The sequence below is a fragment of the Corvus hawaiiensis genome, chromosome 3 (assembly GCF_020740725.1).
Source record: "Corvus hawaiiensis isolate bCorHaw1 chromosome 3, bCorHaw1.pri.cur, whole genome shotgun sequence".
Classification (NCBI taxonomy): Eukaryota; Metazoa; Chordata; class Aves; order Passeriformes; family Corvidae; genus Corvus; species Corvus hawaiiensis.
Window position 1 is genome coordinate 67,829,948 of NC_063215.1, and position 21,430 is coordinate 67,851,377.

Below are 21,430 nucleotides of genomic sequence, written 5' to 3' on the forward strand. Positions count from 1 at the left end.
ATGAATATACTGTATTTTCTGACACTTTTCTTCCTGCTATCCTGGGAACCACAGCTGCAAACAGCAGAGCCCAAATTCTCCTCATGGCACATATGAGGACTGACATTAAACCCTTTCAAATCCCTGTTTTAAGGTCTCCTGTCTTCCCTGATGTCCTATTGCTGATATGACAGATCTCTATTTGGGGCAGCAGTATTTAACTGAGTTGAAAGCACTCTCTTCTGCTGGCAGGCTGCTCTCTTGAAAACACACTCACTTTCTAACCTTCTGGTTGGAAACAAGACTTTGAACTGAGCATTCCAACCAAGGACTTAAAAGTACTAGTAATTGATGTTACGGATCAGGTGCTATGAGTATTTTAAATTAATTGCAAATTATTATATAAATGTCTCTATGGAGTTTCATCAGACTGGGATACTACAGTTGAAGTATTTGTTGGGAAGGGAACAGCAGACACACAACACTGTTGCTCCATTTTTAATTTGCTAGGGTGGCAAGCTGCCCTGCTGTGCAAACTTGCAGTCTTCCACCTACACAGCATATTTATATAGGCTGAATTCAAGCTGAAAGCAAAAACAGGCAAGCAGTTACTGACGTCAGATGGCTTTAAACTCAGACACACATAATACTGCCAGACACAAAGTAATTCAGATGGCCTCTCTGCCTACAAGAAAATATGAGTAATTTGTTAAAGACAGCACACAAAGAAATCATGCCTTGTATGCTGGCTATATTTTAATGCAAAATGTACACAGAAACCACCCCCCCCCCAAACTGTCATGAAAGTGACAGATTAGTAACTCCAAGTGTTTGCTATAATTTACTGCAAGAGTGACATGAGCATTACCTTCAGTACTCATGTCTGCAGTTGGCAGCCAGACATAGGCAAGGCCTTCTTCCTTATACAGTTTCATTAGGATTTCGGGGCTCATGGGTTCTGGGTAGCGGTTGCAGCCCCAGGAATTTTGAACAATGTCAGATTCAGTCTGGAAGTTCATCACAGCTGTAACACCCAGCTCATGCTTCAGCTTGATGGTCACATGCTCCAGCTGCCGAGGGCAACTTCCCAGCCAGATGTTTGGCAGAATCCTAGCATGGAGAAAACACTGCAGTGGGATTGATTACAGTATCTTAACAAGGAAACTGCCAAGTACATCGGTGTTCCAGTTCCAAACCTGCTCGACATCATCACACAAACACTGCTAAGCACAGTCTTTTCATGTCAGGCAGTAAGAAACTTCTGGTTTCATTACAGGTTCTTATTTTGTTACAGTTGAGTTGGTGATGTCTGATGCTGTGGATCAAGTTCCTAGCCTACCACAAAGAGCCAGATGAACTGAGAAAAAAATTCAGAGCATAGTGATAGCACAGGTCTCCAAGGCATCATTCATCACTAAGCTTGCAGTAGAAGCTTACTAATATCATAGATTAAAAAAGAAATCCCTGAAGATCCATGCAATTTGCACACAGACCAAAAAAAAAAAAAAAAAAAAGAAAGAATTCACATGATCAAGATCTGAATTACTTTAGTAATAGGTCAAACATAAAGAACTCTTCCAACTCTTTAGCTACCACCGTAATGAGGGAAGTAGGGAAAAAAAAACCAATTTGATCTATCCTTCTGTGATGAAACTTAAAAATTAATGAGTAATTTTCTTCTAATTTTCCTCTGATCTCTTGGAGTCTAGTGGGAATCAAATACAGAATTACAATATATGTCTAGCTATCCTCAAGGCTTGAAGGGTCAGAAATTTTTCAGGAAAACAAGAGGTTTATGTAGGATGTGTAAGTACCAGAAATAAGGTTGCTTATCTAAATCAAACTTCAAGACTTCTATGGTTTTCCCATTGCTAATTATCATGAAACTATTGTATACTTCAACAGATTTTGACATTATAAACTGGATATTAAGAAGATTGTTTTCAAATGCGGAGTTTTAATATGCACATGCAATTAAATTGGTGGTATCCACAATGAATTATCTAGATGGTCAAATTATTAGTGATCTACTTTCTTTTTTTTTTTGCTTCCATAAACTTCGATTTTGAAGGTGCAATCCACAAACTACACAAAATATCCCTGCATGTAACATTTAACAACTTTGCAAACATTAACAGCAACAAATCTGTAACACTATTAACTGAAAATTTAGCAAACACTATTAAATGCAAATCTATAGCAAAAGCAAGATCCTCAAAAATAAAATGTCTGCCATGCCTGTCTTACGATCTTTCCCAATTTTAACCTCAGTAACAAATAAGGAAAGTTTTATGTTTTTTCAGGAGCCTATAAACCACTCCTAAATTATCAGGTAGCCATTTCCATTTCACTATCACAGTAGTAAGTGCTTACTGGCATTTAATTAAGACCTGTAATTGACTGTAATTATTAAATCCTGCTATATTAGTACTGAAATATTATCAAAAAGAAAAATTCAGATCCAGGAAGCATTAATTATTATTGTTTCCCGTTTATCAGCTGCATCCATGGTGAGTTGCATACCAGCCACAAAGACACAGTCTTTGGCCTTAACAACCCCTGTTCCAGTGGGACAACACCCTTCATCTCAATATATGGTAACTGAGACCAATTTAAACAAATATATTACACAGCAAATAACCATTTCAACCATCTTCCAAGTGAGACCACTTGAAAAGATTTGACTTAGTTGTTGTTTCACATACATGTTCAAGAATTGCCCAAAATGCGACACAACCAGCTCAAGCATTCTCACTGATCTGAGGGATGCGTGAAGGTCCACTGCAACAACTGCTTCACCGGCTCCCTTCCCATGTGCCAGCCCCACAGCAACCCCCATCCCAACCTGAACGAGTGACCGCTGTCAGGATTCTACCACAGGAATCTGCCACAATGATTAGAGCATTTCAAGGTGGCAAATGTGAGTTAGAGTGCCCTAGCAGATGCTGACAAATGGCTGGAGATGAGCAATGCCCACAAAACTCCATTCCTAGGAAAGAAAAATGGCAACTTCACTAATACCTTGTCAAATTAAGAGGATATTATTTCAAGAACAAGAACATTAGTACCCTTCCTTCAAAGGCTTTCCTGAAGACTCATACATATGTAATTCACTTGATACTCTGTGAAACATCTAATGCACTGAATTACCTTGATGTGAGAAAAGAAGTGTGTTTTCTAGGATTTGATCGAATTAACAGTGACTAAAGCATTCCTGAGAGAAATAAAATTCTGGGTAGTACTCTTGCTTACTGATAAACCAATGCTTTATAACTTTTTCCCCCAATGATTTTTTAATGGGAAGACATCACAGCTGTGCTATTATCTGCAAGCCCCTGCGATACAGACCATTTGTTTATTTCATTCTTGTAGACTAACACGTCTTGTACATGACAAGACCCCCTATATTGCACAACGCTAATTGCATTTACTGAACAATCTGAAGAGTTTACCAAGTTTTTACCACTGTCTTTCCCTGTAATTACCCAAACTAGTGGAAGCATTCAGAGAATGACCTAAAAAATGTATTTAGGACAGGCAGCAACTCTTGTGAACTAATTTTATGATCAGGTCCTAAAGTTTAGCCTTTGAGAGGATCAAGATGTAGCCTTGACCTTGGTCTCCAAGCCCCTTATCTATCCACTTGCAAATAACTGTAATTAATGGTCTTGCTGGACAAGGCTTAACCACCCTTTTATCACACAGAAAACAGTACTCAGAGCTGTCCTATCAGCCAATTTATGTAATAGTTCTAGGATAATCCTACTGCATAGTACCTATATTTCTATTTATCTAATTCATACCTCACCTTTTTCTGACATCAGAAGGAAGGAATAAAAGGGGTTTGTACATGTGCAAGTACAGAGACTAATGGAGAGTTTAGCAGCTATATTTTATATATTGATTTTTTTGATAGCCCTACTGAGGGTTTCCTTATGCTGAGGACCAGGAAAACATACACATTGAACCAAGCAGGAATGTGGTAAATTCATTTTTACATCTCTTTTCTTAATAATATAACTTAGATTTCCTTTCCAATGTGGCCTTTCTTAAGTTGCCACTGTACTTCAGTAGGTAGTTAGACTTAAGCCACAAGACTATTTGACATGGGAAAGAGAACTCTTTTACCTTCCCCTCTAAACTGTCATGTTATAGTGCTCTGAGCTCTCTGATAGCCACTGCTTTCCAGCTCACATGTGGTTGTATTCCAGCAGCAGATTATATGATCCCTAAGTTCAAAAAACATTAGAAATTATTAGTGATCAATAGACCTTTAATCTTTTCAGCCATTAACCCCTTTGATGTTCCCCAAATATCAAAACAGGATGGTGTTTTAGCAAAATTCTACTTGGAATTCTGCTTTAATATAAAAATGGCACTTTGTCATTGTACATCTTAATTCTCTGCATTAAGGATAGTAAAATATGTCTGGCTCCAGAAGACATGGTCAATTCAGTCAGAGACAGTTTATAAATGAAGAAACCACCTAGAGTGATTTGAACGTCAACAATATTCAGCAATACTCTGAGATTAAGACGTGCTGATTGTCTGCAACCCCTTTCTTTATAGGTACTTTCTGTCAACTACTTTCAGCCTGGCCTACGCTTCAGTTCTCCACTAGTAATATGGATACATTAAGGGGACTTCCAGGGGTCAAACGGATGAATTAATGTGAGAAGCTTGAGTTTGTGGCAACAAGGACTAAATGTTAGACAAATGTTACTCAATTTACTTTACAGAGCCCAGACTGAAGGCTGACATATTTAAAACCTGCCTTTTGACTTATAAACTGAGAAAACCAACCATTATTTATCATTACCACAGAATAAATACAGAACACCTGCAATCACTTGTACATTTCTTTCCCAGCACACTTAAATTATTTTTAATGATCTAGACATATATTCTATTTGCTGGCTTCAGCCCCAGAACCCTGCACAGCCTGGATTAAAATATAACAATTCAGTGTGAATGCATCCAAAATAATAAACGCATTCCATTTAATCAATGCATATGCAAATGGTCTTCCCATCCCTAAGGAGAAGATGAGTCTGAGGCAATGAAAAATTAGCATTGTAAAACTTTTTTCTAATGGTGCAGACTAATTTTCAGGCTGGTTCACAAAGCATGACACACTGTACCTTTCAATCCTAGTACAGTCTGATTCCCAGGGAGGGTGACCTGACCTAGGGGAAGACACCAGGTTACTGCATCAGGCAGTCAGCTCTTCCTCCATGACACCAGTGTCTACTCTGCTTCTTCAGCAGCTCCTGTCTTGCTTTTGTTAATAATGCTTTGAGACAGATGCTAAATTCAAATTTCCTTAAAATGCTGAGTTGTAAGCTGGGATGACTCAGGTACTGCTTCCAGATCTGAGCAATCATCAGTGTGCTAGGAGGAGGCATCTTAGAATCTACCTTAAAGTCAATCAACCCTCTAAAGAGTCACAGTTCTTATGGAAAAGGATAGGATTCGGCACTTTAGGGACACATTTCATCAGAGTATCTATCAGGTACAGTATTTTAGATGTCCTTCTATCCTGCTAGTTTCCAGCTTTAATCAAAAGAGAGGACTTTGCCAAGCTAAGGAAAAATAGTAGGGTATTTGTCATTGGTTATTGGCAACAGAGTGATCTATCAATGATACCATTTGTTTGTACCACTAATATTTTTGACCAAGGTCCAGTCTATTATTTTAAATGAAAAGTGATGGATTGATTCATCCCTCAGTGCCAGGTCAAGGTGTAGCCTATGTTAAAGCTTGCATTTCACTTGTCTACACCAGACTTTCTTAGATCCCGTTAAGCATCTGATGACAGGGGGATGAGTCCTAATATATAACAGAACAGAGCAATTTAGCTGAAACAACAAACAAAATAATGATTAAACTGACTCTGTCCTCCCTCAAGACTCTTATTTCCTTAAGGTATAGCATGCAATCACAGCTACATAGAACTTGCAGCAAAACTTATTCTGCATTCCCAGAAGAGCAACATATATAATTCAGTCAATTTACCCCCAGCATTTTGTGTTGCTTCTGGGCATACAGAGTGGTTTTTTGTACCAATGTAGTGCTCTTACCCTGGTGCCACTACAAGCTAGCAACCCAGAGGGAATATAGGCCTGAAGTACAACTCAGTTACAGATGATTTTTGCAGCACTTGAACTACTAGAGACTGTTTCAAATTACACTGCATTCCTATTTCCTCCCCTGATGGCACTGAAGTAGGAACTCATTCAGAATTTTTTTATAAGGTGGATTTTTAATGGAAAATTGTGATCTGTCTGAACCAAAAGCTTCATAGAAACTTTCAACTTTCAGCCAAATTTAAACTAGTTCAAAGATCAGATGTCTGTTCCCTGTCTCATTTGACACAAAAAAAAAGAGATTTCCAGAAGTATTGCTTTGGGCAAAAATGAGAATATAGGAAATCCTACCAGCTATAGCTGAGATGTTCTTTCATCTTTTCTGTATTCTCTGCCTTGAGACAAGGCACATCACTTTAAATGGTGATACCACTGGATTATGATGACCCAGAAGTATCATCCTGCATGTACTCCTTCTTTTGCTAGCGGCATCCTTCTAACAACATATAGCAGCTTATTCTGAGGTCTATGTGTGCTTTCCCTGACGTACTGTCCTGGGGTGACATAATGAAGCTGCTTTATTCCTTACCCACCGCTCATTGCCCAAGGACGCTGTGCCTTTAGGATGGACCCGGGGGCGGGGCCGGAGCCAGGGCCCGAGGGGGCGGTTGAACGGTTCAGCCCAAGGGCTTCAGGCTCCGGGCAGGGCTCGGGAGGGAGCGCGCCGGGAGCGCTGTGCTGCTTTTTGGTTTCCTTTGGGTTCCAGCTAGCTGGGAAAAGGTTCTCTTGGCTTTTTAGCTTGTTCTTTTTTCCTTTTCCTTCCCCTTGCCTCACTGCCTCCCTTCCCTCCTCGCTGGTCCGGGGAGCCTGTGGGGTGGCCCCAGCTGGTCTGAGCCCGTGTGTCTGTTCCCTCTTCGGGAATTTGTTGTATTTTGAGGGGTTTTTTAATCCTGTCCTACCCCGTTTTGTTCGTGTGTTAATAAACAGTTTGGTTTCTTTTTCCCACTTTCACTCCTTGTGACCCATTTGTCTCATTGATGGAGAAGAAGGGGAGGAACACTCATTCCGGAGTGTTTCCTCCTGAAGTTTTGTCTCAAAGACCGAGACAAGTACCAAATTAGAAACCTCTCTTCCAGGCCTTCCTTGTTCTTTTCTCTGAACCTGTGACAGTGAGCGCTTGCTAGAAATCAGATGAGGTTCCTGTACTTTCGTCAGAGCAATCTAGAAACATTACTTAGAGTGTTGTCTAATGCCCTGAAATGCATTCACAAACTGAGAAGGATTTTCAAATGACCAAATTCTGTTCTCCAGTAGAAGATCTGAGCATGTTCAAATATTCTTTGATATGTAGAAAACACACTGATTACTATCCTCGCCTCAGAAAAAAATTTCTATTGTCCAATATGAATAGTGCAGTCCCAGGTCATAGAGACACCTTCTTGTCTCCACAATGGACACAAAGAACAGATTATATCCTTCCATTCTGTAGAATCCTTTTACTTATCTCTAAGTTACTAACACCATCCAACACAGCTTTGCATTCTTCACACATACACACACACTTGTCACATATTCAAAGCCTCTGATCATTCTTGTTTGCCTTTGGACTCCCTCTCTTTTTGAATATGTTATGCCCAGTACTGAAAAGAGTACATTTCTGAGAAGAACCAAAGATTACTTACTTCTTGTGCTTCAAAGGCTTTATCCCTCTTTATAGTTCCCTGGCAGTCCTTCTACAGCATGTCATTGCTGACCTACATTCAACATGGAATTCTTCTTTCAAGTTAAGATCTTTCCAAACAGATGAACCTACTCAAGGAGAGACAGAAGTTTGTCCAAACCAGAATTATTAGTTTCAATTGCCAGTGGTGTCGAATTAAATGCAGCAAAGGAGCAGATGAGATTCACAGCTAATGAATGCACCTCAGCAATATGTCTTGGAATAAATCATCTCACATGCACATCACTGTGTTTTAAGATAACTATATACAAATAGAAAGGGAAACAGTACCTGCTTGTAGTGATACTTGGTGAAAACATTGCTTTTTAAAGAGGTCAAAGTGGTAATTTGAGCCTGTACCAAGAAGTGAACTGAAAGTAACAGAAAATTTATAGTAATGGTCTAAAAATCACTGATCCTATTCTATGCACTCAAACTTTGAACTTTCTACTAATATTTTATTGTAACAAGAAAGATACAGAAAAATGAAAACATTCAAAACACAGAAGATTCCAGATATTTCTTGTGAAAATACTTTCATATTAGAGCAGATGAAGAATTTAATGTTCTTAAGAGGGAATTGGACCCCTGCTTAAAGATAAAATTTATGGAATGGGCAAATCAACTGGCTTTATCTACATAAAAGAGGTAAAGAATATCAAATTCCATATTGTTTCACCTATAAAGCAACTACCAAGATATGAGATAAATGGCAACATTTTAAAATAATTTTTTTAGTCTTGTGTCTTCTTCCAAAATACAGACAACATAGGCAGATATCAAAACAGAGGAGTCCCTGGTTTGGTCTTGTACAAGAATTCCGGTTTCACTATAGTCTGCTTAAACAAAGGACAGAAGAATCTCTCAGCAAAATGCCCCCTTACCAATGAAATAATAAGGTAGAATTGAGGGGTATGACACTGACATTTCATTGCATATTGCATAGAGCACAAGGGTAATGGCTGTGGTCTTAATCCCTTCTCCTATTGACTTACTGATAAAGTCTCCTTGCAGAAGACAAACTGATGGACCCTTCATGATAAGAGACCTGACTTAAGCAGGACTGACTGGGAACAGTTGGATGCACTCGATTTCCCAGCACAGAGTCAAGCAGTAGTAGCCAGAGCAGGAGAGCAAGGTTTGGTGATGCCATGGTCTAACTCCAAGATAGAATAATCGGGCTTAATAAGATCACTCTTATCAAGAAAGATGGAGTAAATGGCCATAACCTTAGCAGAAGCCATCAAAGAAAAGCACTGATTAATGATAAAACTATATCCTACTGAAACAACACAGCTGCAGGCCTTGTAGAAACTATTTATACTCTTGAACAAAAAATTGCTCTTACCTAAATGTCAAACGTAGAAGGAGCACAAGCCATTGCTTATGAATTTGCTCTGCTTTACCACTGAAAGAGTGCTGTTTATTTTGAAGTTAAGAATTCTACCTCAGGGCTTTAAACAAGGAGAATTAAGCAGACTACAATGTAGTTTCAAGGTGTTTTTTTACTTCTTCTTATTTGGCACTCTGATGAAAAGCAATTCAAGTCTGGCAAATTTTCTTCTTAGATGTAATTTGAACTACTTATCTAGCCTCTCACATGGGAGCAGACTTGGAATGTAAAAAGAAACACCTGCTTTTATCACTTTAGAACAACACTTTATCAGCTGAGCAATATGCAAAGTTTCTCAAGCCCCTGAATTCTAAGTCTTATGCTTAATAGTATCTTATTTAGTCCATGTTCACAACTCTGTGGCATAAAACTACCTCGTTTGCTGATTGCCATAAGCAAATAAGCCATTAAGGTTTGACCTCAAGCTGACAATGTGCTACAAGTAAAGCAGGTATAATATCAAACCTGTAACTGAAATACAGTATTACCCAGACATTCAGCTACAAAGTAGTTCCAGTGGTACACTGCCCTCAGGTTCTGCTGTCTCAGGAAAAGACTTCCATAGCAGCAGCTTGATGGTACAAAAGGGCTTGATCGTCCTCACTTTATCCACCAAACTGCTCTTTCAGCAGGCGCCATGGAACACTCTTCAGGTTATGAGGCACTGAGCAACCATCCTAATGCCTAAGCACAGCACAGCTTTGAATTTACCAGGGATACAGGATAAAAAGATCCACGTGAGAAGAAATAGTCAGTCACATAATAGTTCAGTCTAGACAGATCCACAAAATTTTCTCTTTATGGCCCATTTTCCCCTTCCATAGCAATCCCAAACATTCCCTTAGAAGGAGCGTAAGAGCTTTATTAGAAGAAACTCACAAAAAACATTTCACAAGGACAGATGCAGAGATTGAGCACATTCCTAACATCCTATACCCTGCCACAGCAGGGAACTTACTTGATGAAAACACCTAGACAACTGGGAAGTAAACCACATTCCACACTGCAAAAATGACAATAATACTTGGCTAAGCCGTAGCACTATGCTTGAAAGTCACAAAATAATCCTTCTATTGTGAGAAATAGAACAAAGGAAGAGAAACACCTGGAAAGCCCAGCAGAGAGTGCCAGAATAATCAGAGTTCTAGAAGACAAGTTTTCAGAGAAAAGAGTGAAAGATCCAAGGCCTAATATCAGAATGAACAAACTGAAATATTCCAAAGTCAACCACTCTGCGATTCTGGGAAAAAAGGAGTTTCCAAGCATATATGAAAGGGCTATAGAGAGGCAGGATACTAATTTGTTCTCCAAGTCTTCTGTGAAGAGAACAAGAAGAAATTAACTTAAATTGCACTAGGAAGACTTAAATTGAGGTTAGTAAAGCTTTTTAATGGTTGGAATAGTGAGGTAATTGAACGGAAGAGTAACAGGCCTATAGAGCCTCATCACTAAGATGAGATCATATTTTAGATCAGGCTGGATAAACCTGAAATGATTCAAATGTAATTGAGATTAAGTTGGGGCAAGGAAATGGACTGAATACTTTCTGAGGTCTCTTTGAGCCTATGATCTATGATACTATAATCATAAACTTTAATTTCAATTTCTGGAATCACTACCTATATCCATTTATCAAGCTCCATCTTGAAATAATTTAGGTTCCTTGTCCTTCCTGCCCTATTTGAAAGGTCATGCTGGAATTCAGACATCATTCCTTTGATGACAGAAACCTTGTTCTAATTTACACTCCAAATTCATTGAGAAGCAATTAATATCCATTTGATCTTAAAACAGGTTCAATTTCAATATTTCTTCTTCTCCCTTTGTACCAATTCCCGAATGTCTTTTACAAATATTAATAGATACTCTTTCTTAGTCTTCATTAAACTATGCTGTCTATCCCAGGCACCAGAAGTAGTCAAACTATGGTAGCACAGAGCTCCTTTCAAGCCAATTTATCTTGCTTCAACTCCAGTGGCATAAAAGCTATACATCCCATGGAAAATGCACTCATTCACTGCATGTTTGTTCTCCAGACAAAATAATAGATCAAATTTATCTAATTTTGTCTCTAAACTAAGCTCACATACTCCAGTAAGTTCAGTGGAATTGCTGTTATCAACCTTGCGGTACATTCAAATCTATACAATGAAAAGACGCACAACATAAACTCTTCTCCCCTCTTTTTCACTTCATTCCATTAAGAAGCTTAAAGCCAATTAATTTATCTCTTATAAATTTTTATAATCTATTTTGTCTCTACTCTAGATATGATCTAAAATAACATGGTCACACAAGACTTTATGTACATAGCCAAAACTAAAATGTGGAAGATTAAATTTTATCCTCCCTGTATTCAAAGTGAAATATTTTATGTCATATTTCTCTACATATTTCTACTGTGAAGAAAGAAATTATTCACAAGCACACCAATGCCTTGTGGGACACGGTGTCCAGATCCAGACTTACAGGACTTAGCCAGAATTTATTTCCAAACTCATACACAAGGTTTCACCTGATGCCTAAGGAGCACACTGTATACAGCAGAAAGCAAGGTTTGCCTTTGTAAGAAATGACTCCTCTTGTACCTTCATTTTATAAACATTCTCTGAAAGCAGACAGTATGCCAATTACAAAAATACAGCCTGAGAAGAGAATCAGGTTCCAAGGCTTGTACTGAACAACCTGGAAAGGACTCCTCCATTGGCTCGTGAGTATTAATGCCTAAATGCTCCAATTATAGAATCTTGTCTCATGCAACCGCGGTTGCCAATGGTTACTTCCTACATATGTCTCTGTTAGACTGCCAACATTCCCATTTGTTTTGAATTAGAACAAATACCCGGAAACACAAGAACAACAGGCTGCTAAACTCAGCCAGATTGCAATAAGCCATGAATCTCTTGGCATTAGGAATGAGAATTTCTAACATTAATGCTTAGCAATGGGAATGATGCCACTGCTGGCACCTGTAAGTTAAAGCATCTCAACAAAATTCACTTAAACTGCTACAAATGAACTCTAAGTTAGTGACCGAGAAGATTTGGGAATCACTGGCAAAAATATATTTTGTCTTCTTTCAGAGTTTACCTATTACCAGCTGCTTAGGAACCTAGACTGCAAAAACAGTAAAAAATAAATCCACTTTTGAAAATGTAGCATTTCAGATCCAATGGAAATACATTTCAAAGCTTCAGAAACAAGTATGTATTCATGAAAATTACATAATTGCAAAGCACAGATTATTGCTAGGTGGCCTTGGGATCCACAGGGCACCATAAGCACATGTACAAACTAATGGAATCTCTCAGAACTCCAACAGTCAGAGGAAGATGCACATTCATCCCTTGTGGTACCATCTGAAAACAGCCTTGATGAGCTCTGTATCCATGTTCATTCCAATTTATCCAGGATTTCTAAAACCATAACAGTTCATTTATTTGAATTTTAAAGAGGGACAGATACATACTAGAGAAGCACAGGCTGGGGGACAACATCTTAAAAATATGGAGAAAAATGGAATTAATGCCTCACCACAGTCAGCTACATAAATATTTAAAATAAGGTGTTCTCACAGCAAAGTCAAATCAAAGGAACGACAGCTGTATAGTGCTACCATAACAAAACTGTCAGAAAACTTCATTTTAGCTAACGTACCTGGTTACTAGATTCTAAACATAAGATTAATAACCATGGTGGATGAGTAGCCAACAACAAAGGTTGAGGCTGGGATGGTAATGGAGCTACTGAGAGGTCCCAGAAGAACCTATGTATGTCTTTTTAATTCAAAACTACAAAGTATAGTGGAATCTCTTGAAAAAGTCTTGGATGACAAAAGGGGAAAAAATCATGAGAGTTAAATTTATGAACAATCAGTGCTGCAGTTTTTATTGGAGCTCAAAGATTGACAAGAATTACCAGGGGTTCTCTGTTTTTTTAAAAATGTCTTTTTTTTTCTTTCCGATTTCTTTCTTTTCCTAGCAGTATCATCACATCTGCTTGGAAATCAAAATTCCAAGCATTTGAACAAATATATTAAAGTGATCTACAGTTACTAAAGTTTGTTTAAATGAGTTTACATTATCAGCTGAAGCTTGACTTTGTAAATTTGTTAAACATACTGGACAGCCTTATTACCAAGACTACAGATATATTTGAGAAGCTTTTTCCTCTTTTTATCTCACCAGATTGAAGCAACTCATTATTACAAGGAAGCTGAGAAATTCTTCTGCAGTGAAAGCAATATTTAACACTCTTTAGGACTGGTCTGCACATGGCTGGCAGCTGGACCACAGAAAGAAGGAACATTAGAGAAATTATTTTATTAGGGAAGCTGCATATCCTCCTTATCAGATCATCACCATGAGAAAATAAAGGCACTGGATATAACCGTTCTGGAGAGTTTTTAAACGGCAGTCCTGGAGAAGTTAGTTAAACTAAAAAACAATAATTAAAAAAGAAAAGGCTCTAGAAGCCCACCAACACCCACCCACATGTACTACTGCCCGGCATCCAGCCCCTGGAATAAATGACGGAGTCATGGAGAGTCTTGCTGCTAACCCACAGCTGATAGATGGGAGGGGAGAGGAGGGAAGGAAAGGGAAGAAAGGGACAAAATAAGCACCTATTTCATTATTTATTTTATATATATTCTACATTTTCTTGTGTCTGTATTAAAACTGAAATGCATATTTCCTCTTTATCCTCTTCTTGATGCTTAAAATCATATATTCTATTACTAGGTTTTCACATCAAAGAAAAAAGACATTTCATTTAAACTTATAAAGCCTGCTGTCTACTGAACCAATAAAGAAGAAATCCACATTTCTTAAAGCTTGGCAATGTCTATGACATTTGACTCAATTTTTATCACAGTTCATGGAAGGACACACATTAAACTTCTGAACAACAGCAGGAATTATGTACCTGACTCCCTGAAATTAAATTTCCCAAAGTACAAGCATTAAAGGAGGGAACAAGAGATTTTCAGTTCAGCCTCTTAATATGTTCCCTGGGAAGACAAATGCAGTTCATTTCTTTGGTTTTTTTTTCTTACAGAGAGAAAATTATGTATGGGAAAATACAGCAACAATTTGATAATCTCTATTTACTCTTGGGAAATAAAATACTTATGTTTCTGAGACACACTTCAAAGAACTAGAGCTATATTCCAGTTTCCTTTCTAATAAATAATTTTTTATCCTTTAAGTAGGACTCTCCATATTTTCATATGCAGGTGCATTTTTTAAATTATCTTGTAAATATGTAGAGCATTTAAGCATGAAAACTAGCATTTATATCTCTCAGCATTTACAAAAATTATTGAAGATGGAGGTAGAATTAATTAACTTAATAGCTTCAGCTTGCTACTGTTTCAAATGAAGTATCTCTAATGTTTTTCCCATTTCATTTGAAGTAACTATGCAGTTGTTTATTTCATATTTTTTTGACTTTCAGGTCACCTCTTTCAGAAATATAGTATACACTGAACAAGTAAGCAAACACCAAACCAGCTGGTGGTAATAAAACATCTGATGGTGTCACTTTTCACATTTGGGGACTAAAAACCCTCTTGTTCTGAGACTTCTTTTTTTGAAGAGTCAGCCTCAGGCCGATTGGGCCAACCTGCCCTAGGAGCTGTGCCTGCAAAAAAATCACAAGAAGGGCAGGCAGAGTGGGTTTACTCTGCAAACACACGTCCCTGGTTAAACAGGTTCACCAGGTGTAACTTACGGAGTTGCATTAATGAAGTTTTTCCAACAACAACTAGAAATCTGAATTCACTCCCTCCTGGGTAAACTAAATAGCAATAAGGATGAATACACAGTCTCTGCTTTTCAAAAAGAGTTCTGCTATCTTTAGATAAACTGTATTAAGAAATGCCAGCAATTACCCGGCACCTAATAAATGCATGTAAAAGCTGGGAGGAAATAAATATCTGCAAGACAACTGGAACATCATCTTCAGTGAGAGAGTGATGCTACCCCTTCCTCCTCATCCCAGCTGTGAGCTAAATTGCCCAGGATTTCACAATCTCAGTCAATTTCATTCACAGCCAGCAACACCAGCAAATTGCTTTCCAATGGAGACAGAACTTTACTTCCTCGCTGACAGCCTGACTGTTAAAGAGTAAAGAGGCAGGAAAAAGGGCTGAAAACCTCCAGAAGAAATATGGACAAGCGGCAGGGAGACACAGTAAAACACACAGAGAAATTAGAAGCAACAATAGTTTCTGCTCCCTAACAGTGATCCCCAACATCAAATTCATACTTACTGGACTATCAACATTTTTCTGTTATATCCCACAGAGAAAAACAGAACTACGTTTACTCCTCCAGGTTTTTCCATGGAGGGTTCCCAATCTTCTTTCTGTTTTTTTCTCCCAGAATGACACAGAACTATAAGTTTTTCTTTAGAAGTAAGGAAATCATTTTGTGCAGAGGCACACCTATGAAAAGATCAGTTTTATAGAGTAACAGTGGTTTTAAGTAAATATCATCCATTACCAGCCAATTGACTAAAGGCCTCGTCCTCTCACCAACAGCCAGTTTCTGCTTGCTGCCATTTTATTAATAAAATACTCATTCCTGAACAATCATCCTTCTAAGTAAAAAATTCTCAATCAAACACCCATTGCAAAAACCATATATGAATGGCAGAATGGTAAAGAAAAATACAGAAAAAAACCTCCAGGAAAAAACGCACAAGACTAACCAGACACCATGCTAAGATCCCCTGTAGCTTATTCACACAGGTAATGTACCATTCATGAGACACTTCAACTTCATCCCAAAGTCAAGCCAATAATTTGTGTCCCTCAGCCACTGCAGGAGGCAACAAACCTGGCAGCCTGCTGGCTAATAGCCATTCATCAGGCTTAACAGACCAGTCACCGTAGGTAGAAGTAATACTGGGAATTCAAACACTGATGACAGTCATGCAAAAATCTTCAATCTAGAAGCTCTTTGACTTTTTTCTTCTGGCAAAATCACCCTTTCTGAAGGTAGATTTTGCTTGCTACTATGGCACTTACAAGTAATGCCATTAGAAATGAGTGACATCCAGGAGCTTCCATGTCAAGTTCCTTTTGGGTGCTCAGGCCGTAGGTCACAGCAAGAGAGCCAGAGCTGTGCTGGCAAAAGCTATTTGCTAATACTCAGAAAAACAAAATAATGGAAAAACGAGTTCCTGCCATCTAGTTCATCCACAGTATTCAACTTCACGGCATGTGACTGCACTGCTGGCATATCCTAACTCTATTTCAGTTCACATTTCACAAGACTGGGATTTGTAGTTAACTCATCAATAGCGTGGCTTGGGCTATCCCAGCTGGGTGCCATCCTGCCCATGCAAGATCACAAAACTTGGAAAAATAGAATCATTTTTCCTGGTTTTAGCCTTTGTTATGTAGGGCACAGTGTGGGGAGTTGACAAAAGGAGAAGCTTTTGGTTTGGATGGACAACAAATGTGGAAGAAAAATGCATTTGTTACCCAATATAGAGATCACTCAAATCAAATAAATGAAAACAAATAAGGACTAAAAACTGATTGAATTCTAGCCTCATAATTTTTCTTCTCACTCTTGCTCCTATTTCCTCACACTCCCTCTTAATTTTCAAGAACTTAAATAAAAAATTGCCTAAATGTCACTTCTTACACTGATTTGAAACCCATTTTCTTCACAACAGTGGCTAGTAAAAGCATTTCACAGCTCCAGTGAGGGGTGATATAGAAAAAAAATTAAGATTCACAAAGGACAAAAAGTAGAATTAACCTTTAAATCATTCTATAAAAGGTGATTCCCACTGGTAAGTAAACAATGGTTCTAATTTAGATTAGTTTCAGACTATAGCTCAGTACAATAAAACAATATTCAAAGGAGTAGTCAGATATCCTAGTTTATGGGATAAACATATCAAAAATGTGCCTTAGAATATTTTCATCACTTAATGTATAAAACGACCAGATAACTTTACAGTTGGAGCCTCAAGTACTGAAATCAAAGGCTGAACTCTTATTGATGTTAAGTCCTTTTGATCAGGACTATTTCACTAGAAGACAATCAATGAATTTTGTTCCAGAGCTCATTATTTCTTATTCTTTTCTCTAATATCACAAGCATTCTTTAGGCACAGGGGACAGCTAGCTCAGCTTTTAATGTTAACTATGGTAATCTCTGTAGACATCATCACCTCTTAATTGATAATGTAGGCACAAAATATCAGTGCAGCTTTCTATTACAGTAGCATAGGTCACTGCACTCTAGGGGGTTTTTGTGACAGCTTACTCTTTAAAGCCTCTTTTATAATTCAATAATAAAAAAATTAGTTCAGAATTATATTTAAAACAGAAAGGTATTTTATTTTGTGAATGAATTACAACCAGTCAGAGAAATTAAAGACTAAAAAAAAAAAAAAGGTGCTCTCTCTTGTACTTTTTTCAAAGGTAATTCTAATTTCATACTGAACCAAATATACTCAACCAGGTTCTTGTTTTCCACCCCAATTAAAAATGCATATCAATCAAGTAAATGCTCATTTTTTCCATAGGAAGAAATTCGGTGCTCCATCAGCAAAATACTGCTCTACTGCCTCCAAAAGGTAAACAAGAAGCATCTCCATTTTGTCCATTTTGGATTATTCTTCATTCACTCACCTGTCTTCATGAACATTTAGTACAAACCAGGAACACACATTTTATGTGACTCTCCTGATCATTCCCACTTAACACCTAACTTAGGTTATAACCAATATTACTGGCAGTGTTGAAGGAAACTTTCTTACCAACAAGCCACAAAGCATTTGTAAATACTACATCATAAATTGTGTTTCATTTGCGATCATTGAGAAACAAAAATAGTATTTCCAAGCATGGGACTCAATGTTCTTTCACCGTTACCTTAAATCTTAGAGAAAAAAATTAGGGACATAAACATTGATGAGAGCAACATGTTTGTCAACTTCCCAATCACTCCATAAACATGAACATGAAATATTAGTATTTGATGGCCTACATATGTATACATAATGCAAAAAAGCTACTAAAGAAACCTGTACCTCAAAAAATTGTCGTCAGAACCCATGCCTACTCTCATGTAGTGATTCCCCTGATTGTGGATTGCTAATTGTGTATTTTCCTCCAAAATGTTTAGCAGCCATACAATACCTCAGTTACAGATTAGCTATCATTGTTGTCTAAGGAATTCACTTACAGATCCCAGTTTATCTGCATTTTATATGCAAAGCATGTAAAAATTACTTTCCTTTGTCAGATTTGAGAAATATGATTCACACAAAGCACACACCTAAAATCAATCTGAAAATAGGAAACTAACTAGATGGCTTTTCCTATCAGACATATTCATTTCCATATCACCTAATTCTGCCATCAAGCATCACTGTCTTCAACATAGTATTTAAGGATTTTGTAATTTCAGGTGTCACTCCCTCTCTTGCTCTTATGTAATGCCTTTCTTCTGAGAAATGCAGATGTTTTTATATAAATAATAAGGTATACTACATCCACAAATTAGGAACTTCCACCTTTCACAGACGGAACTGAAACAGAGATAATATGGCCCAGATTCACAAATTTTCTGAAGTCATCTCCCAGAGGAGATTACAATAACTCTAATTTACTTTAGAAAATTACTGCATCCTAAGTGAACTCTCCTGCAATTTGAAGCCATCTTATTGCAGTAATATCTAACACAAAAGAGAAACTGACTGTTATTTTTTTTTCTGAGTCAGATTTTGGTTACAGGTGTTATTACATGTTGAAACCAAGTGAATATTAATGCCACAGAGGTATCACTCGTGATTCTAGCTGTAGGAAAGCTCCATTTGACATTTACAAGAAATTAGTCCAAATCCTGCTGTGCTTAAAAACCGCATTATATACTCTCCTACCTGAATGACTGACACAAAATGAGTTCTCTAAATATAAGTTTAAATGTAAGTTCACTGACTTATGAGTGATACATCTCTATCAAATAAGAAAAATCTGCTTCCTCAGAGCATTGTCATCAGCCTCAGCATAATGCAAAATTGGTTTTAGCCCCAGCCAGAAGCAGGCCATTTTCATCCTGCAGCAGCCCATTTAAAGCAGAAGCTCATGTTTTATGAAGAAGCAAGATGGCAGCAAAGCTCAGAGGAACTGTTTCTAATTGTGATTCAACAGAGGACAAGTAAAATCAGTCCCAGGGCTCATGTGGGAAGCCCCTTTGACAGAGGAGAACCTTCCTTTCTCATTCATTCACACATGGCAACCCTATTAAGTGGAGCAACAGAAGAGAGGCTCACATCAAAAGTTTTCATTGATAAATCACTTCTTTCCAGCCTCCACCACTCTGTAAGGATCCTACAAGTGGTGACAGGACTCAGAATTTGTGGTCATTACGCTCCCCGCAGCACTGCTGCCTTCATTACAGCATGGAAAAATGTAATCATAGCTGGAAAACCATGATCTGATCATATGCTGAGATTTAACTGTACAGGCAGAGAGACTGGCTTTTTGCTTCTGTTTGGGGTTTTCTTGTTTGGGTTTTTTTTGGTTGAGATTTTTGGGTTTGGTTGGTTTTTTTGGTTTGTTTCTTTTTTTTTTTTTTGTTTTGTTTTGGGTTTTTTTTTTTTGCTTTGGGGAGGATTGGGGGTATATACGTATGGGGTTTTTTTATTTTTTATTCGATTAATATTCGTAGTACTCCTCTGAATCAATAAATCCATAGCAAAATAAAGGCATTTCCATCAGCTCACTTCAGCTGCTCTGCCAACAACAACAAAAAAAGAATCTAAAATAGCTAGTATTTTTGGGCTGCTTTATTATTAAAACCAGCAGAATGGTGAATCTGCCCCCAACTGTTAATAATTAAGAAAACATTTAAGGCTGCATATCTTCAAAGTATTAGAAGTAATTATGTGACAGGACTGTTACAGAGTATGCTTACTTAATATAGCTCAAAGAAATGAGATAAGAATTACTGAGATGTAAATATAAGGTTGCCTTTCAATGAAGGTACATGTGTAAGAGAATGGAATGAAGGAGAAGATCCTCATCTGCAAAAGACTACACAGCTCAGAAAATTTTCTTCAAATATTCTCTAGCAGAATCTGCAGCTTTTTACCTAATCTTTGAAACACAGTCATGCAGATAAGGCAGTATTAAATGGATCACTGCTGCCTCTGGAAAGGAAGATAAGTTAGCCTTTGGTACTTAGATATTCACTTTCTGACAGCTGTTCTTTCTCAAAAAATTTCTCTGCCAAGCAAAGATTATTTGGGATTGACAAATCTGTGCTTTGGAATAAACACGATCTTTACTCTGATAGGATGTTGGAAACAGATGTTTAAGATCCACATAACACTACAGTCTATCAGGCACAGTATATTACTTAAGGGGGTCTCAGAGAAAAGGTCCCACAAATACCTACATATGCCTGCCAGTGTTTATGAGTCCATGCTATTCCAAAATATATCAAGGGGAAGAAATCTTTCCCTCACACGCTGCAAGTCTAGTGAAGAGAGAATTCTCCTTCCCTCACCCTGTGAGAGGGTGGAGACAAAGAGTACAAAGAAGAGACAAGATGGTGAGGTTGGGGTAGCTGATACAGTGGTCTGGAGAAATTGACACAAAGCAATGCTAAGGCCTAATGAAAGTACAAGGTGGTGTGATTTCTTAAAAAAATACATATCCCTTTGGGATAACTAACTGCTCTGTAATGCATGTGGCATATCGGGACTGTCAGCATTCACACAACTATTATCAATCTACAAACCTGTGGCTGTATCCATTGACTGCAGAAGGGGAAAAAAGCTACAAAGGATCCCACATTCCTCAGTGCCACTTTGTTAACCACCAGTGCTCAGGCTGCTGCTCTAAACACAGCCTGCACTACATCTGTAGCCCTAAAGGGTGGGTGCTCTCCTTGATCTTTACTGTCTCCTAGTTCAAGCCAGGATGATTCACTGGTGGGACAGTGGACTCAAGTGAACACTACGGAATACTAACATTTTAAGACTTGTCTAAGTTTTAGTATTTTGTTAAATACATGTCCAGAAGCAGAAGTCATCTACAGCGGCTGTCACTAATTGCAGTTGCTGCCACACATGAGCGACAACATATCACCCTTAAGTTCTGGTGCTGGAATATATTCTTTTTGTTTCCCAGGACACATTCTTCAGTAAAATCATCCCAAACCAAACACATAACATATTTGCAATTTTACTTGTGTATATAGACAAGCATTTGAAAAT

At 37.9% G+C, this 21,430-nt stretch overlaps 1 protein-coding gene across 3 annotated transcripts in view; it reads right to left on the reverse strand.

Annotated features, from left to right (window-relative positions):
• EPM2A (EPM2A glucan phosphatase, laforin) overlaps nucleotides 1-21,430 on the reverse strand; it is a 42,907-nt gene that overhangs the window by 2,401 nt on the left and 19,076 nt on the right. For all 3 annotated transcript variants that reach the window (XM_048297737.1, XM_048297738.1, XM_048297739.1), the window contains exon 3: nucleotides 848-1,089. In XM_048297737.1, the coding sequence (XP_048153694.1) occupies nucleotides 848-1,089 (242 nt within the window). The remainder of the gene's footprint in view (nucleotides 1-847; nucleotides 1,090-21,430) is intronic.